Source organism: Hylaeus anthracinus, unplaced genomic scaffold (genome assembly GCF_026225885.1).
Source record: "Hylaeus anthracinus isolate JK02 unplaced genomic scaffold, UHH_iyHylAnth1.0_haploid 27281, whole genome shotgun sequence".
NCBI classification, from domain to species: Eukaryota; Metazoa; Arthropoda; class Insecta; order Hymenoptera; family Colletidae; genus Hylaeus; species Hylaeus anthracinus.
This window is the reverse complement of record NW_026535092.1, coordinates 896-16,559: the sequence shown is the minus strand read 5'-3', so window position 1 is coordinate 16,559 and position 15,664 is coordinate 896. Positions and strand designations below refer to the sequence as shown.

The window sequence follows — 15,664 nt, the reverse complement described above, 5'->3', positions numbered from 1 at the left end:
GGAGGCCTGATATACCCTGGCACCAAATGGTGCAGACCCGGCAACCATCTCACCAATAACAGTTTCATTACGTCATTCTTGTTTCATTTGCAGTTATTATTCTTGGACAACCCCAAAACTACATGAAAATTTACTTTATCAGAACCAAAAACCAGGTGGAGGCCTGATATACCCTGGCACAAAATGGTGCGGACCTGGCAACCTGGCAACGTCCTACGACGACCTCGGTCAACACCGATTGGAAGATGCCTGCTGCAGGGAACACGATCATTGTCCCATCACGATAGAGCCTAAGGAGTGTATGCCCGGCATATGCAACCGGTCACCCTTCACTCGATCTCATTGCGACTGCGACGCGAAGTTCCGTAGATGCCTGCAGAATCTTAATACGGAAGTCGCCAACACCCTCGGTGCCCTCTTCTTCAACGTTATCCAAGTGGCTTGCTTCAAGGAGCGACGCCCGTGCTCTCAATGGCAGAGGTAGGCTCCGCTCCTTAATTCGAACTAGCATTTTCGGACTCTACTCGCCGAAATCTAAAGGAAAGTTTAACCAAAAGATTTGAAGTACACGGTATGTCTAAAAAGAAACCGAACTTTTGCTATAAAAAGAAAAAAGTACAAGTAAAGTTTTTACACGCACGTTTATTTACTCAAAATAATCTCCCTCTGCGTCAATACAGCGTGTAGACCGCGTAATTAACATTTCGAAGGACCTTTGCAGCTCCTGTTTTGGTAGCCCGTTTAGTACAGCGGTTACAGCAGCCTGAATCTCCGAAATGTTGCTATAATGTGTCCCTTTCATTGGAATTGGCGTTGCTACCTTGGATCATTCACCCTACTCGCCTGATCTGTCTCCATGCGATTATTTTCTTTTCCCGAAATTGAAAATTCCAATGAAAGGGACACGTTATAGCAACATTTCGGAGATTCAGGCCGCTGTAACCGCCGTACTAAACGGGTTACCAAAACAGGAGCTGCAAAGGTCCTTCGAAATGTTAATTACGCGGTCTATACGCTGTATTGACGCAGAGGGAGATTATTTTGAGTAAATAAACGTGTGTGTAAAAACTTTACTTGTACTTTTTTCTTTTTATAGCAAAAGTTCAGTTTCTTTTTAGACAGACCGTGTATATCCAAGTAAAAGCACGTCGACTCTTCCAAATCGAATTTGTCCAACTTGATTAGTTGGCCATCCCTGCTGTAGGTTTTAATTCTAACCATTTCCTCATCGAATCTCTTCAGTTGCCCTTTGTACTGGGAGCAGTCGCCGAAGTACGAGATCGCAGAGTCCCAACGAGACAATTATGCCAGGAAGGTACACTTCCTGAAGACGATGTTCAAGGTTATGGGCGAGATCCTGATACGGAAACACGAGTATCTTCTAGGCGTGGTTTGAACCAGTGAATTGTAATTTTATACAAATTGTTTGTGGGTCCGTATGGTGGCGGTATTTTCATGCAGATTTCTTTTGGGTCCGCAAGGTGTAGGGGATTCCCAACGCTTCTTCGAACGATATTGCTCGTGATTTACTCGTTGGATTCGTCGTCTAATCGCTATGCTTTCGATCTGTTACAGAGTCGGCTACGAGGAATCCGTGTCCAACCAGTTGTGCTCGCAGTTTCACTTCCGCCCCAGCGAGAAATACGTGCCACTGATGCCACTGAACATCAACTAGCTATTACGAAAACGCAAGAAGAGCGGACCTGACACCCTCTGAAGCGGTGTCAGTTAACAGAGTCTCAATGAGCGAGATAATTGCACGCGCGATAATTACCTGTGTCTTTCTTTCGGTGGGAGTCCGTCTGAGAACCGAACTCGCGGTTATTCATCGTTAATACTACACATGGTATTGAGAAACAAAGAGCTTTCCTATTGAAGCGTTTAATTGAAAATTAGAACGTCAAACTCGTGGTCTCGAAATCAGTCAATGCAAATTTAGTTAACTGTTTGAGGTGATTACAACGACTGTACATCGTATGCTTTTATAGCGTATGCTAATACGAAAAACACAAGTGAAACGTACGTAGATAAATATTTCATAAATTGACATTAATGGTTTCCTTATCCGCATACGCCGGACATGTTTAGTACCGAGACAGAGGGGTGGGGAGAGTCAAACGGTGTGGTGGGGATGGCTGCCCTGTAGCCTTGAGCAGCCAACTAAATTTGCATCCACTTAGAACCACCAAATACTCGGATTTACCGAAACGAAAGACACCACTGGCTTCTGGAACTAATTTCCTTACTCGTATTGGTGGTATACTTTGCTCTTTCAAAATTTGGAATTATAAAATTGAAAGTTCATATTTACTGCCGTTTCTTGAGAGTCCTACGGTAAGGTGATTGGTGGAACAAGCAAAACACGAGACACCGTTGCACTCGTGCGCTTTAATTTCAGCCTCTGTATGCTGGTAAACAAATTCCAAGGCAACGAAAGAAACTAACGGTCAAAATGGTCAGTTCGAAACCGAGAAACGGCTATGTAAATGTAACAACGCAGCGTTCGTTGCGCGTCGCCTGTCGACCTTGCAGTGTACAGTGCAACAAATGCACTCGTCGAGGCCAACATGTGTTGTCACATAAATTTGTCCTTTTTTTCGCGTAGCCCTTGAAAGTAATACTCGGGTTGGGCAACGAACGAAATATTTTTAAAATAAAACTTTCGGCAGTTGCCCCGCAATTTCGAGCGCAGCCTTTTCTCGCGGGAAATTGTGAGATCGTTTACTCTTCGAGTACTGAAGACATATGTATAACAAACATGATTAGGAGATCTCAGTATACGGGACGTGCTGAGCCTTCAAATCTTGGCCTCCAAGAGGTCAATGCATCTCAAATTTCTATAAATTCAACCGAATGCGTGCGAATCGGTGATACGATTTTACAATTAAATTCTGCTCAATATTACTCTTTAACGTGTATGCGACTTTCCAAGTACTATCATAGATGATTAACCTTTCGACATTACGCTAATAAGATTATATCAATCGTAAGATTATTTATAACGAGAACAAAGGTTCTTGGTAAAAAAGAATGGTCTACGACGATTATCGAACAATTATTACTCGAGCGTAATGAACGAAGGATTAACAAGGTTCGCATTTCTTGCATATCATCCGTCGCCTTTTTTGTCACGCAATTGCATAATGGCGTACAACATGGGGACGATCTTCTTTAGATTAAGATACTTTGCTAAATTGATGCAGAAGTAACGAAAAATAGATCTAACCAGATAAGAATGTAAAGGGATTACTTTTGTATCATTTTGGTAAAGGAAGTACCAATGAATTCCTCAAGGTTAACGATTTTCTATTCTCTTTGATAGCTTTGGCTTTTGAATAAGTACATTCAAAGAAGTCTACGAATTTTATGCAAATTAGATTTGCCCAGGTTAATGTAGTGATTCAAATACTGTTCAAAATAATACTAGAGTACGAAGAATCAATGGCTTCGATCCTGCGCAATCTCTACTGTGATTTAAACTGCTTAGATGTAAGCTTGTTGTAGGCTTACTCGCAGAAATAAGTACGAGCAACCGTCCGTTCATTATTTGTGACCCACGCGTTCAAATAATCGATGAGACCAGAAAAGATCGACCGAGGACGATGTCCAGAATTGTTAATGACCACGAAAAGGTTAGCCGGGAAACGTGCAATCGATTAAGTGCGTCACGCTGATTTCAGAAATACCTCGGTGACATTTTATTTCCTAACGACCTTTGAACAACTTCGATGATACGGTGGAACCTCGTTGATTCGTTATAAATTAAACCGATAATTAAATTTTTAATGGAAATCTGAGTTCTTTCAAAAAAATTGTATTTAAGCATTTATCATACAATAAAGTGGATCATCGATGTTACACTGTATCAACGAATGTGGATGTATATATTTATAGATCTATACGATAGCTTATGATAACGTTCCGAATGTTTATTAATCCATGTAACGATGTTTACGTTAAATTATTTATACATATCTCAATTTAGTATTTGTCAGATTTACGCTACAAATATAATTATATTCCGTCGCTGAAGTAGCGCGAAAAGTTATCAACTTTGCACGATTTTTAATAAACATATTTACCTTTATCAGTTAGAAACTTGTGTATAGTACACATCAAACAACATGTGTGCGCTTTGTTCGCATGTTGATGCTACTATTTTAATATTTTCTTTAGAAAAAATCTGAGAAGTTCTAAACATGAATTGTATTCAAGATAAACTAATTTAAAACAAAGACCAAATATTCTGAGAATAAATATCTACCTCTTGACGAGCGAATCGTTTATCTACGCGTCCCAAAGTAAAATTTTTCTTTCGCGTTTACCATTGTGGGACGAAACTCGATTTTCGTGAATTCGAAAAATGGAAAAACTGTTTATGTACATCGATAGAGGATAAATTGCTGTTTAATGTTGTGCAATCCGTTTTGCTGTGGTGCGCATTCATAGGCAGTAGAAATTCGTCCAAGCAAAACGCTTACGATATTACTCCTAACTTCAACATACGATTCTAAAAAACATTGCTCAGAAAGACGATATTCAAATGAGAAGTACATTTAAGTAAAATTGTAACTTTACGCATGGTTATAAAAAATTGACCGCACTTGGCTGAGGTTCAATTGCTATCACAGGAAAGGGTGAACCATCCTCTATCAGATTCTGCGAAGATCAGGTGCCCATAGGTGCCCCATTTCAAAAAATTGGTGATCGTACTAAAAGGAGCTCGAACTTCTGATTATTACGTACATCCTGTCATTTTTAAATTATTAAATACGTTTCTCTCATAGTTAATAACAGGTTTGAGTCGAATTTTGGTTAAGGAACAATAAATATGTCAAACAAGTGAAAGATATTGAACGCGTTGCACTTTATACGTGAATATTTGGACACCCTGTAGCTCAAATTGATTTATACTAATACAATTTAAGTATCATAGTATAGGGAATAACTTCCTAAAATTTCATTAAAATATTTTCAAGAGAACCAAAGTTACAGATTTTTGGTCGCCGAGAGCCGTTTTGTCCCACTGTGGTAATTTTTTGTGGAACTATTCAAACAAAATTCAAATTTCCCGCAGTTGCGTTCAGCGCACCGCAGCGACAATGGATTTCGAGTCTGGTCGCTCTATACTCAGTGGCCGAGACGCGGAGTGGGAGTGTGTCAGCCTAGATGCTGTGATGGATGAAGTTTCGTCAAAGGGTACGTCTTTTTCGACAAAGTTCAACGTTATTTTCCAATGAGTAAACTGAATTCACGATGTAGAACGTGTAACGTTTCAAGGGTCGCGTAAGACAGAACGATTGATCGACGATTTCGCGTGTACGGTTGACGGTCTGAAAATCGCGTGGGCGTCCTGCCTTCCAAGTCTCCTGGCCCACGCTCTTCTCCAGACTTTATTTACGCGTTCCTTTCATTTCAATTTCTCAGTTGTACAACGCGTATTTTTCAATTGTACAACGTTTTGGGAGACCATTGGCGATCCCAGCGATACGTTTCTTCAATTGACAAGCCTCGATCGCCTTAGAACCGTCCAATTTGTCGTCAGCTGGTTGATAACTGCTTTCTCCAACGCTTACCTAACGTCAACCGTGAATCACGTTTACTTCCTACTGCACGTCCCTGACGCGCTCCGTTTTTCACACGAACGCGACGTATTTGTTTTCCTAGCTGCTACCGATTCGACGTATTCGAAATTCAACGCTGTATTATGCGTCCAACGCACGTTGAACGTTCCGCGAATATCGTGAAAAAAAATACGTCTGTTCAGGCGTAGGTAAATAGACGTAACGAAAGGTGTCAGAGAAAAAACGTACACAAACCTAGAGTGGACGAATCAAGCAAAATTCTCTTTTGGGATTTCTTTTTTTAAATCTATAACTGTCAAATGGTATTTTGTGTTTCATGCACCTTAGAGCACAGAAGTGGGGACAGTGGAGGGACAATAACGTGTGCAGGTTGCCTCAATGCCATCGACGAGGACGAATTCATACAGGCACTAAACCAAGAATGGCATATCGATTGTTTCCGGTAAGTAAGAAACCTACTACAATACATCAATCCATGTAAACATAGTACAAAGATAATTTTTATGGAACACTCCTATAATGGATGAAATGTATCTTTCAGGTGCTCTGCATGCGATATCGGTCTCTCCTCGTGGTACTTTGAGAAAGATGGCTTACTTTTTTGTAAGGATGACTATTGGGCTGCTTATGGGGAAGCCTGCCAAGGCTGTGGCCATATCATCACGGGCCCTGTCATGCTGGCAGGCGATCACAAATTTCACCCAGAATGTTTTGCCTGTAACTCTTGCGGAGCTTTCATCGGGGATGGGGAAAGTTATGCCCTAGTCGAGAGGTCCAAACTCTATTGCGGGTGTTGTTATAAAAGGCAGATGCAGCCAATCAACAGGACAGCTAATTATCCGTTCGCTAGAAAGCCGCATAGCATCAGATTGGTGGAAATACCGCCGAACCCTTCCGATCCCGAGAAACAAAGAGGAATCAAACTGACAATAGACTCGACTCCTAGTCCTCGAAATTGTGGTGCTTTGCTACGTATATCTGAGTATGTATATAAAATATATACAATATATTTATACATTCTTGTGCTATACTTTTTCTTTTTACATTTAGTTTTTTTTGTAAGAATTTGTTAAAAAGATTGATTGCTTCTGCAAATTTGCATTGGAAAAATTATACGAATCTCTGGAAAGCAAATTTCAGTTATTGAAAATAACACGTACAATAATAAAATGATCGATAGATTTTGAAACGGACGCGCGAAAATTTCCATTTTTCTTAAAGAAACCGACACTTTTGTACTTCGCCAAATTATATTTAATAAAGCTTTTCTAAAACATTTAACCGTGCATGAATAATTCTGTGGTTATGTAAGAACCGGTACACATACGCAGCCTCTAATAACTTTAAACTAAAACGCAGGTTAATGAGAAATGTTCGTGGAAAGATCAGTAAGCTGCTGGCCTCTGTGATGGAGGTCCTATTTAGGCTATGCTGCCACTTCTCTAATCATAGGTACAGCATAACAAATAAATAATATGCACTAGATATTGTGTTTCCCTGAATTAGATGTGTGTTCTTTAGTATTTGCTATTTAACTGCACGCAAATTATTTATCTTGTGCAAAATAGGTGTCCCATTGTGTAATATTATTTGTTCATTTAATAATATGTGCTGTGTAATTTTGTAAGCATGTAATATATTTAGGACAACGCGACAATTATTTAAGAATTATATTATTAATATACAATGCAACATAACATTTTTTCGTATAATCTTAAAAAGTATTCAAGAAATAGAAAATTCAATTTTCTTCCATCGTTATGCATCGTGTACTTGTACCATATTTCTTTAATTTTCTATAGAATTTACAATGCATCTAGGTTTTCAGTCATCCCGAATGGTTATTTATTTTTACCTTTATCCGGGTTTAATAAGCAAAGTCTTACGTATCGTGCTTTGTACGTGTTATGCCTCGTAATTTATGTGAGTTTAATAGTGTACGAAATATATAAGATTGCAAGCGCAACATTAGCTTATTTGGTTACTATTCTTCTTCTTATCACTACTGTACATACATGTAATATTTAATGCAACGTTAATTTAAATGCACGCAAAGGTTTGCATGTACTCTTGTGAATAATATTTACGAACGATGGAAATGTCACACGAAACGTATTACAGACTGAACATGTCCAGTGATCTCATATCTTTACACATTGGCGATCGAATACTTGAAGTGAACGGCACACCAGTCAAGGATCAGCCTATAGAGAATATTGAAAATCTTATACAATATTCGGATACAGTTCTGCAGGTAATTCTATACTCTATAAAACAATTTGTTTATGCACTATGTGAAATGATTGAATGCAATACAGAAACAAATGCAATCAATCTTTCAGTTGACCATCGAGCATGATCCCGATGCAGTGTCGCGACGACCAACGTATTCCTCGCCGTCCGCGGCGATGTTGACATCGATTGGGAGCCCAAGAACAAGCCCGGAAAACAAGGAACGATTGTTCAAACGTCGAGACGAAGGGTATATCAGTGGTACTCGAAGCAGACAATTGCGAAGAACGAGAGATCCTTTGCACAAAGAGCGTAGCAGTTCCATGTCGCGACTGCTTGACGGGTACATATTCAATCGAATTCTTTTTTAATAGCAAAGCTTGAATTTCTGTTTTACTACATGCTACTACTGTAATGCTTACAGATCTGCCCCGACAAATGCTACATGTGACCTGAGCAGGACTAGATCCTTTCGAGTTGAGCCAAAGAATCAAAGGATATTCCGTGCTAGTGATCTAGTGAAGGGTGAACTCCTGGGTACAGGATTCTTCGGGCAAGTGTTCAAAGTCACGCACAGGGATACCAACGAAGTCATGGTGCTAAAGGAGTTGTACAGAGTGGACGAAGAAGCCCAAAAGAATTTTTTGAAAGAGGTGAGTTATTGGTTCAACGTTATTCTAATACAGCTAGTTACGAATATTTAATTTAAGCAACGCGTCTTCTAATAAGTGTGGTGTAAACTAAATCCATATTTTATCTCACAATCGGACGAAAAGATTATCTCAGCGTGTATTCGGGCCTGTCATTTTCTTTTGCACTAATCTAACAGGTTGCCGTGTTACGTTCGTTACACCATAACAATGTCCTCCGATTCATCGGCGTTCTCTACAAAGATAAAAAGCTACACTTGGTCACCGAATACATATCAGGTGGAACTCTGAGAGCTCTGCTGCACAACACAAACGAGACCTTGCCATGGGAACAGCGAACGTCGTTCGCCAAAGATATCGCCGCTGGTATGGCTTATCTACATTCCATGAATATCATTCACCGTGATTTGAATTCGCACAACTGTCTGGTGCGGGAGGACAAGACCGTGGTAGTCGCTGATTTCGGTTTAGCTAGGATAATACAAAACGGCAATTCCCCCGACAGTCGTAAATACAACAAACATTCCGACGGGGAGCCGAGAACGTCGAAGAAGGAGCGAAAGAAACGCTACACCGTGGTAGGGAATCCATATTGGATGGCTCCTGAGATGATGAAGGGTAACAAGTACGACGAGAAAGTCGACATATTCAGCTTCGGTATCGTCCTCTGCGAGATTATAGGACGCGTCCAAGCCGATCCTGATTACTTACCAAGGTCCTCCGACTTTGGTTTGAACCAGAACGTCTTTAAAGAGAAATTTTGTGCCAATTGCCCGGAAATGTTCTATAGAATCGCTTTCCTCTGTTGTGACCTGAACCCAGATAAAAGGCCGCCCTTTGAGTTGATGCAGGTTTGGCTGGAGGGATTGGCGATGCACTTATCGGTGGGCGCTGACTTGCCACTGGATTTGGAGTTCGATATCAGAAATTACACGGGCCCTAGCACGAGCACCAGCGAGTCCACGACTCCAGAGACTCTCGCGCCCCAATTGAAGCCTATCAAGGAAGGCCAGGTGCATCAGGAAAAGAAAAGGTGCATCGGTTGCCAAGACAGCACGCTGGAGCGCGAAGAACCCGTGCAGAGCAACAATACGCTCCATGTGCCCGACGTGATTAGCCCCAGGGGAAGGTACACGAGACAAAACAGCAAAACGAACGAATCGCCTGGGAGCACAGGTCGATACTCAAGACAGAACTCGAGGTCCAAAGAAGTTACGATTGAGAAACCAGACATTGTAATTTCTCCAGAGGCCGCGTACACTGGGTGCTTTGCGAGGCAAACTGTGAGATCCAGTAACAGCGATAAACAGGAACCTTGCGTCAGGCAAAACGATCAGGTGGATAGTAGCTTGAAACGAATACCCATCATCGAGAAAATACGGTACGTAGGTAGAGCAAGTCCGTGCTCTCTATTGGACACTCCTGAATACGTTAAAGATAACAAGTGCTCGTACAAGGTGAATAACAGTTTGAATGCCAAGTCGGGGGAGAAGTTAAACGACCACTCCCTGGTTGGCTACTCGAGAACGAAGCTGGAGAACAAGTTCAAGATGTCGGACGCGAAATCCGTTGGTTCCTACTTGAAGCAAATTGGAAAATCCGTCAATGCGGTGGAGAAGGAAAACAAGGTCGACGGTCAGAACGACAGCGAGACCAGGAAAACAAGCGGCGACGCCTCCAAGACTTCGACGGGTTCTTATCTGAGAAGGACGAAGATTTCTCCCACAAAAGAGACGCCAAAGAATGCGTTTTCTGCGCAGAAAAAAAGTCAATCCGAAGCTGACACTTCGTTGCAATCAAAAGTAACCGTAAGCCCCGGAGAAATCGACGAACTTACGAACGACAGGGTATCCAGGCAGGAAAGTAACGTCTCCGACATTGGTAGTATTTTATCCCGACAAGGGAGTCTTACTGTATTAGATTGCACCGCGAAAAACAAGGACACGTACAAAGACTATTCGCCTTACAACACCTTGAGGAAGGAGGACCTCCGTAGAGACAACAGTTTTCGCAAGAACGCCGAACTTCGCTACACGGACAGCCTGTATTCGAACTCGAGCCTTTCCAAAAACGAAGATTTCCTTATTTATGATGCGCAAAATGAAGCTCACGTCGATAACAAGAAAGACTGCACCGCGTCCATCCAAGATTGCACGAAGCTGGAGTCCAACGACTCACAGAAGCCTGTAATCGACACAAAGTCAATGTACGATAACAAGTTGCCTAATTCATTGACGGAGTACAGCGGATGTTACAAGAACGTGGATCTATGCAGGCAGGATAGCTTCGGTACCGATAGCGCAGTGGGTACCATGAAGAGTGACTTTTTCGCGGACTTGGACTTCGTTCAATTAAGAGACGGTAGGCATACGCCTGATCTGTGCCATACTCCTGAACGATGTTGCACGCCTAATCGCGCGACCTCGCCGGTTGAGAGCACAGCTTTGTGAGATTTCCACGTCGACGGAGCATCGGATTAACGTACTGCGTTCTTAACAGCGTTGGGCAGACTTTAATCAAAGTAATTGACGATTACGATTGCAGTGGGTAATCGTCAGTTGTCGTACACGATTGACAAACGAATCAGAAGTAACCGTAAGTGACTTTTTGTTATTATTATTGAGTAGTTTGCCTATTAGTATTGTCCTATTAATATCGCAATCACTTATGACGAATAAATATTCAATTCGATCAATTCGATTTCAATTTTAACTTCGTTATTTGATTAAAATCAATCGTGATTATTCGTGGCATTTAACTGATTTATCGTTTATTCTAATCGTTATTCGCGATTACTTCTGACGATCGAATTTTCAATCGTGTGGCTTAATCGATCAATTAATCAAATAAAGCTAGTCGACTGGTGTCCAGCTCTGGATCATAACGAAAACAATCTCACCGTACTAATTTGATCTCTGTCTGTAACTTCTAAGATCTGTCAATTTAACTCTCGTATATCTAGTTTCTTTTATCTTTTAACTTTTCTAACAAAGAAACCGTACGAGCACCACGTTGTGCGCTAGTTTCTCCTTGGAACGTGTTGCTAGTATTGCGTGGTAAACGCGTAGAAAAAGTATTAACAATTTGACGTCCAGTATTAATGAATCTCATTGCTATCGGTTCTCGTGGTTCTCAAAGTGTTTTGGATACTACGTGTCAGCGGTGCGTTCGCATTCCTGCAATATATCTTGCCTCGTGGTTTTTTCTAAGCGGGAGTACGAGTAATTATAAGACTAACGAAAGCATTCCATCCAGAATTAGGTCTGATTGCACTCAGAAACGATTAAATTAACGCGTGCTTTTGGGAAATGGAGCGGTGACACCGCGCCTATATCGAAGTTGAACGATTTAACGTTCTCTGGGATGCTGTGGGGTCCGTTCGGTGCACCTCCATTTTTTTCTTCTCATTTTTGGGAAGTACGGGATTATATTTCGAAGTTGTAAACATTATGTAGTCAGTTTGTAGAATAGCGTGTAAAAAAAAAAAAATGATATCTTTTATCGGATATATATGTACATCGTACTGTAAAATATTATCCACATATACGATGGTGGTGTGCATGTACAGGATTATCGACATGTATAAATTTCAGATACATCAATTATATCTTTGTTACGCTGTCTCGAAGACGGAACTTTGCCAATTTGATATTAATCTTCGTTTTAACGTTCACGATATCGTGAGTTCACTCGCATCTGTTACTTTCTTTCGATATGTAAATTGCAAAACGAAATCTGCACCGTGTTTTTATTTATATTCATCGGTAAACGATGCGCGCACTTAATCTAGCAAAGATATAAATGATGACAAAATAGTATGATGTGTATAATATGAAGAATGTACATATAGTTTTGTATATATATTCCAACATACGTCATGTTCAAAACACTGTTTACAAAACAATATATTTAACAGTAAAAAGCTTTATATTGATAATGTAGAGATGAAAGTTCTTTTGATACTATTAAAAAGTTGTATTTCTATTCTATTACATTCTAATTGTAAGTAAAACGTTCCCTAATTTCATCAGAGTAGAATGATTAAACGGAGTATTGCATTTGAACAATACTTTACGATGGATTTATGATTTTGCTCCAAAGACAAGGAAAACACGACAAATTTTTCTCTATTATACAATTCATTGATAACTGTTTGCAATCTATACTGCCTGCGTTAGAACAAACAAAAAAAAAAATTGGTTTGCTTTGTTGCCTATGTTTTTTTGGTATTAATGTCTTTCTTTGTAATTTTGAATTCGTACCGTTAGGAACTTCGGAATTCTTTTCCATTATACGAACGAATTTTATTAATGTCCACGTTATTGTTATTAAAATCATTTGAGTTCATTACACCAAATAAATGTTTATTATCTGTGATAAAAAGTGTTTTGAAGCTGTCTATAATCGAAAACATTTGTGGAGTAAATTTAATGAACTGTTACTATGAGAGGAACACCGATTTCTTACTGTTCAGTGTGTATGGAGAAAAACAATTACTTGCAGTACTAAAAAAACGAATGTACTAAGAGAAGGAGGGTGAACAAAATTCCTAATGTTATTTGAGAAGACAATATGTGCAATAAACCATTTTGCAAATAACATTTGTAGTCCAGAAACAAATAATCATGGCTTAAAAAATGGACGTGTGTGGAAAACGTTTTGATCGAATCGAAGTCATATAAAAACCCTTCGAACTTCATAGTTGAAAGACAAATGTGTACCGTAAACTCTCGAAACATTCTCATCTGAGCGAAACATTATTAATGTACTTTTTCCATAGTTTCATCTGAAGACAAAGTAATTGTGCAATATCATTTCATAAATGCAATATTGATAAGTGGTCGTTTATTATAAAATTACAATTTGGACTTTAATTAAAAAAATGGTGATTTCTATGTACTCTGGGGAATCCCTAAAGGTTTCCTTTGTTGATTCCGAGCATTGGTTTGTACTACTTGTGTCAGAACGTTGAATGTTTCGAGCTTACGAAAAAATTTCCACCGCGCATGCCATATATACACACGCATTTAATGAATCTGCGTAACGAATAACGAATAACCGATCGAATAGCGTATGAATAAGCGTACATATAACGCGGCAAAGGCGAGAACTCGTTTGTAAAACGTTTTCAGCGAACAGTATTAGACTCGTTATCGTTGCTTACTCATGAATAACGTAGTACACAAGTAGGAAACTTTATAGACACGCGACGGGCACAAAAACGAACTCTGTAAACTTCTGTAAAGAGAAGAAAAGAAAAAGACCTCCGGAATATGACGGTAGACACATTATTTTTATAGTCTCTGTAAATTGTCACGCTCCTTCTGTTCCGACATATCGGAACATAGGGAGCGTCCCAACTTGTCTTAACCGTTTGCAAATTATTTTTCTTCACTCAGACGATAGGGGAGTTGGGGGGTTTGAGGGGGGGGGGGGGGTTGAGAAACGGAACTAACGCAATCAAAGCATGCGACATATTTAGCGTAACACTTTGTTGAAAACGGTGAACAGAACAGAAATTTTGTGAAGATGTTCGACAGAGGATTCGGCACTGAACGATTGAACTTCATTCATATTTTTTACGAGAAAAGGTTCTTCAGTGGGAAATTAGTAATAATGAACAGCTCGAGTGGAAAAGTAAGAATACAAGTCGACGTGATAAACTAATAATTGATAATAATAAATTTTACGGCCTGAATAATCAACGAAGACTTGTGTTACTAATTATATACTATGTTTATTATGGGGATAATATAAGAAAATCAGTTTAATAAATATACGTTTTATATGCGATGTACTTAAATTGCGATCTAGTTTGTTTATATGTAATTTAATTGACTACTAAAGTATTACCAAATGTCACTCTAACATTCGTACATTTCCCATTGAGAATCTGTTTCTTAGATATCGAATGGAGACTGGGTTGACCGCACGTTGTTCTTTGCACGGCACAGTTGTTGAGGAACTAACGTAAAATAATTTTTTACATGACAAAGAAGAAATCTTCCCGACGTTTGCTCAAAATTACTGCAGAAATTGTAAACGATAGATCGTATTCTTTATTTTTCGTTGTGTGCTTCAGCACTTGTTACACTGGCTACGTTTCCGAATCGTTTTTCGTGCTAAAATTTATGCGACTAGGGAACAATCATTTCTGTTTAACATTCTAGTAATACAGAGAAAAAAATGTGAAAAATAAATGGTTGGAGTATGAACAGCATTCTTTTTAGTTTAACCTTCGTATTAATGATATATTTTCTATGATAACATGGTTAAATTATTATTTGATTATGATATTTAATAAAAAATTGTAGTAATTTATATAATTACAGTTGCATTTAGTTTATCAAGTATTATTTCAATTAACATACAACCGAACTGATAAAAAAGCTACACGGGGTTGCCGCATATTAGGGGCACGTCTGCGCATACGAGATGACAACTGGATCGACAAACCAGACAGTATGTATTCCCGCATACTGGGGGTATCCCTGCGCCTATAAGAGAGCAACCGAACCGACAGACCCGTTAGCCTAGGTTGCCTTATGAAAGGGGTCCTTGTGCGCCTACGAGATGACAACCGAAGCGACGAGCAGGCTAGTATCGGTTCCTGCATACAAGGGGCACCTTTGCGCCTACGAGATGACAACGAATGTGACAAGCAGGCTAGTATTGGTTGCTGCATACCAGGGGCACTTCTGCGCCTACGTAGAATTTCATACGTACCGAAAATGTGCCACTTGAATTAGGTAACCTACACTTACAGATATGTCGGGCCGGTTGCATCCTCGTAGGCGCAAACGTGCCACCTCTTCGCATATCATTTTCTCCTGATACCAAAATATAAAATTTCCTCAGAATTTCGATACGTACCTGGTTTTCCTCGTGCCACCTCTTCGCGTATCATTTTCTCCTGATACCAAAATATAAAATTTCCTCAGAATTTCGATACGTACCTGGTTTTCCTCGTGCCACCTCTTCGCGTATCATTTTCTCCTGATACCAAAATATAAAACTTCCTCAGAATTTCGATACGTACCTGGTATTCCTCGTGCCACCTCTTCGCATATCATATTCTCCTGATACCAAAATATAAAATTTCCTCAGAATTTCGATACGTACCTGGTTGTCCCCGTGCCACCACTTCGCATATCATGTGCTCCTGATACCAGGAGTAAAAATCCGACATTTTCCATC

At 39.8% G+C, this 15,664-nt stretch overlaps 2 protein-coding genes across 3 annotated transcripts; both read left to right on the top strand.

Annotated features, from left to right (window-relative positions):
• Positions 1-19: 19 nt before the first annotated feature.
• LOC128893229 (acidic phospholipase A2 PA4-like) lies at positions 20-3,865 on the top strand (the record flags this gene model as incomplete). Its single annotated transcript, XM_054154055.1, has 2 exons — positions 20-480; positions 1,576-3,865. Coding segments are annotated over 2 exons (561 nt in total), but the record flags the coding sequence as incomplete, so codon positions are not given.
• A 1,193-nt stretch (positions 3,866-5,058) lies between these two features.
• On the top strand, positions 5,059-14,682 carry LOC128893230 (LIM domain kinase 1-like). 2 transcript variants are annotated; one of them, XM_054154056.1, is made up of 8 exons: positions 5,059-5,199; positions 5,913-6,027; positions 6,127-6,567; positions 6,945-7,037; positions 7,707-7,839; positions 7,928-8,160; positions 8,242-8,470; positions 8,647-14,682. In XM_054154056.1, exons 1-8 carry the CDS (start codon positions 5,103-5,105, stop codon positions 10,915-10,917), a joined length of 3,612 nt encoding a protein of 1,203 aa, XP_054010031.1. In that variant the 5' UTR covers positions 5,059-5,102; the 3' UTR covers positions 10,918-14,682. The 2 variants fall into 2 exon arrangements, with proteins under 2 accessions (XP_054010031.1, XP_054010032.1); XM_054154057.1 differs by lacking the exon at positions 6,945-7,037.
• The last annotated feature ends 982 nt before the right edge of the window (positions 14,683-15,664 follow it).

Bases quoted from the DNA above. Each gene is read 5' to 3' on its own strand.
- LOC128893230 (XM_054154056.1), top strand. From the start codon at position 5,103: ATGGATTTCGAGTCTGGTCGCTCTATACTCAGTGGCCGAGACGCGGAG. The intron at 7,038-7,706 runs GTACAGCATAAC...AACGTATTACAG, and splicing joins TGCCACTTCTCTAATCATAG to ACTGAACATGTCCAGTGATC. The intron at 8,161-8,241 runs GTACATATTCAA...TAATGCTTACAG, and splicing joins ATGTCGCGACTGCTTGACGG to ATCTGCCCCGACAAATGCTA.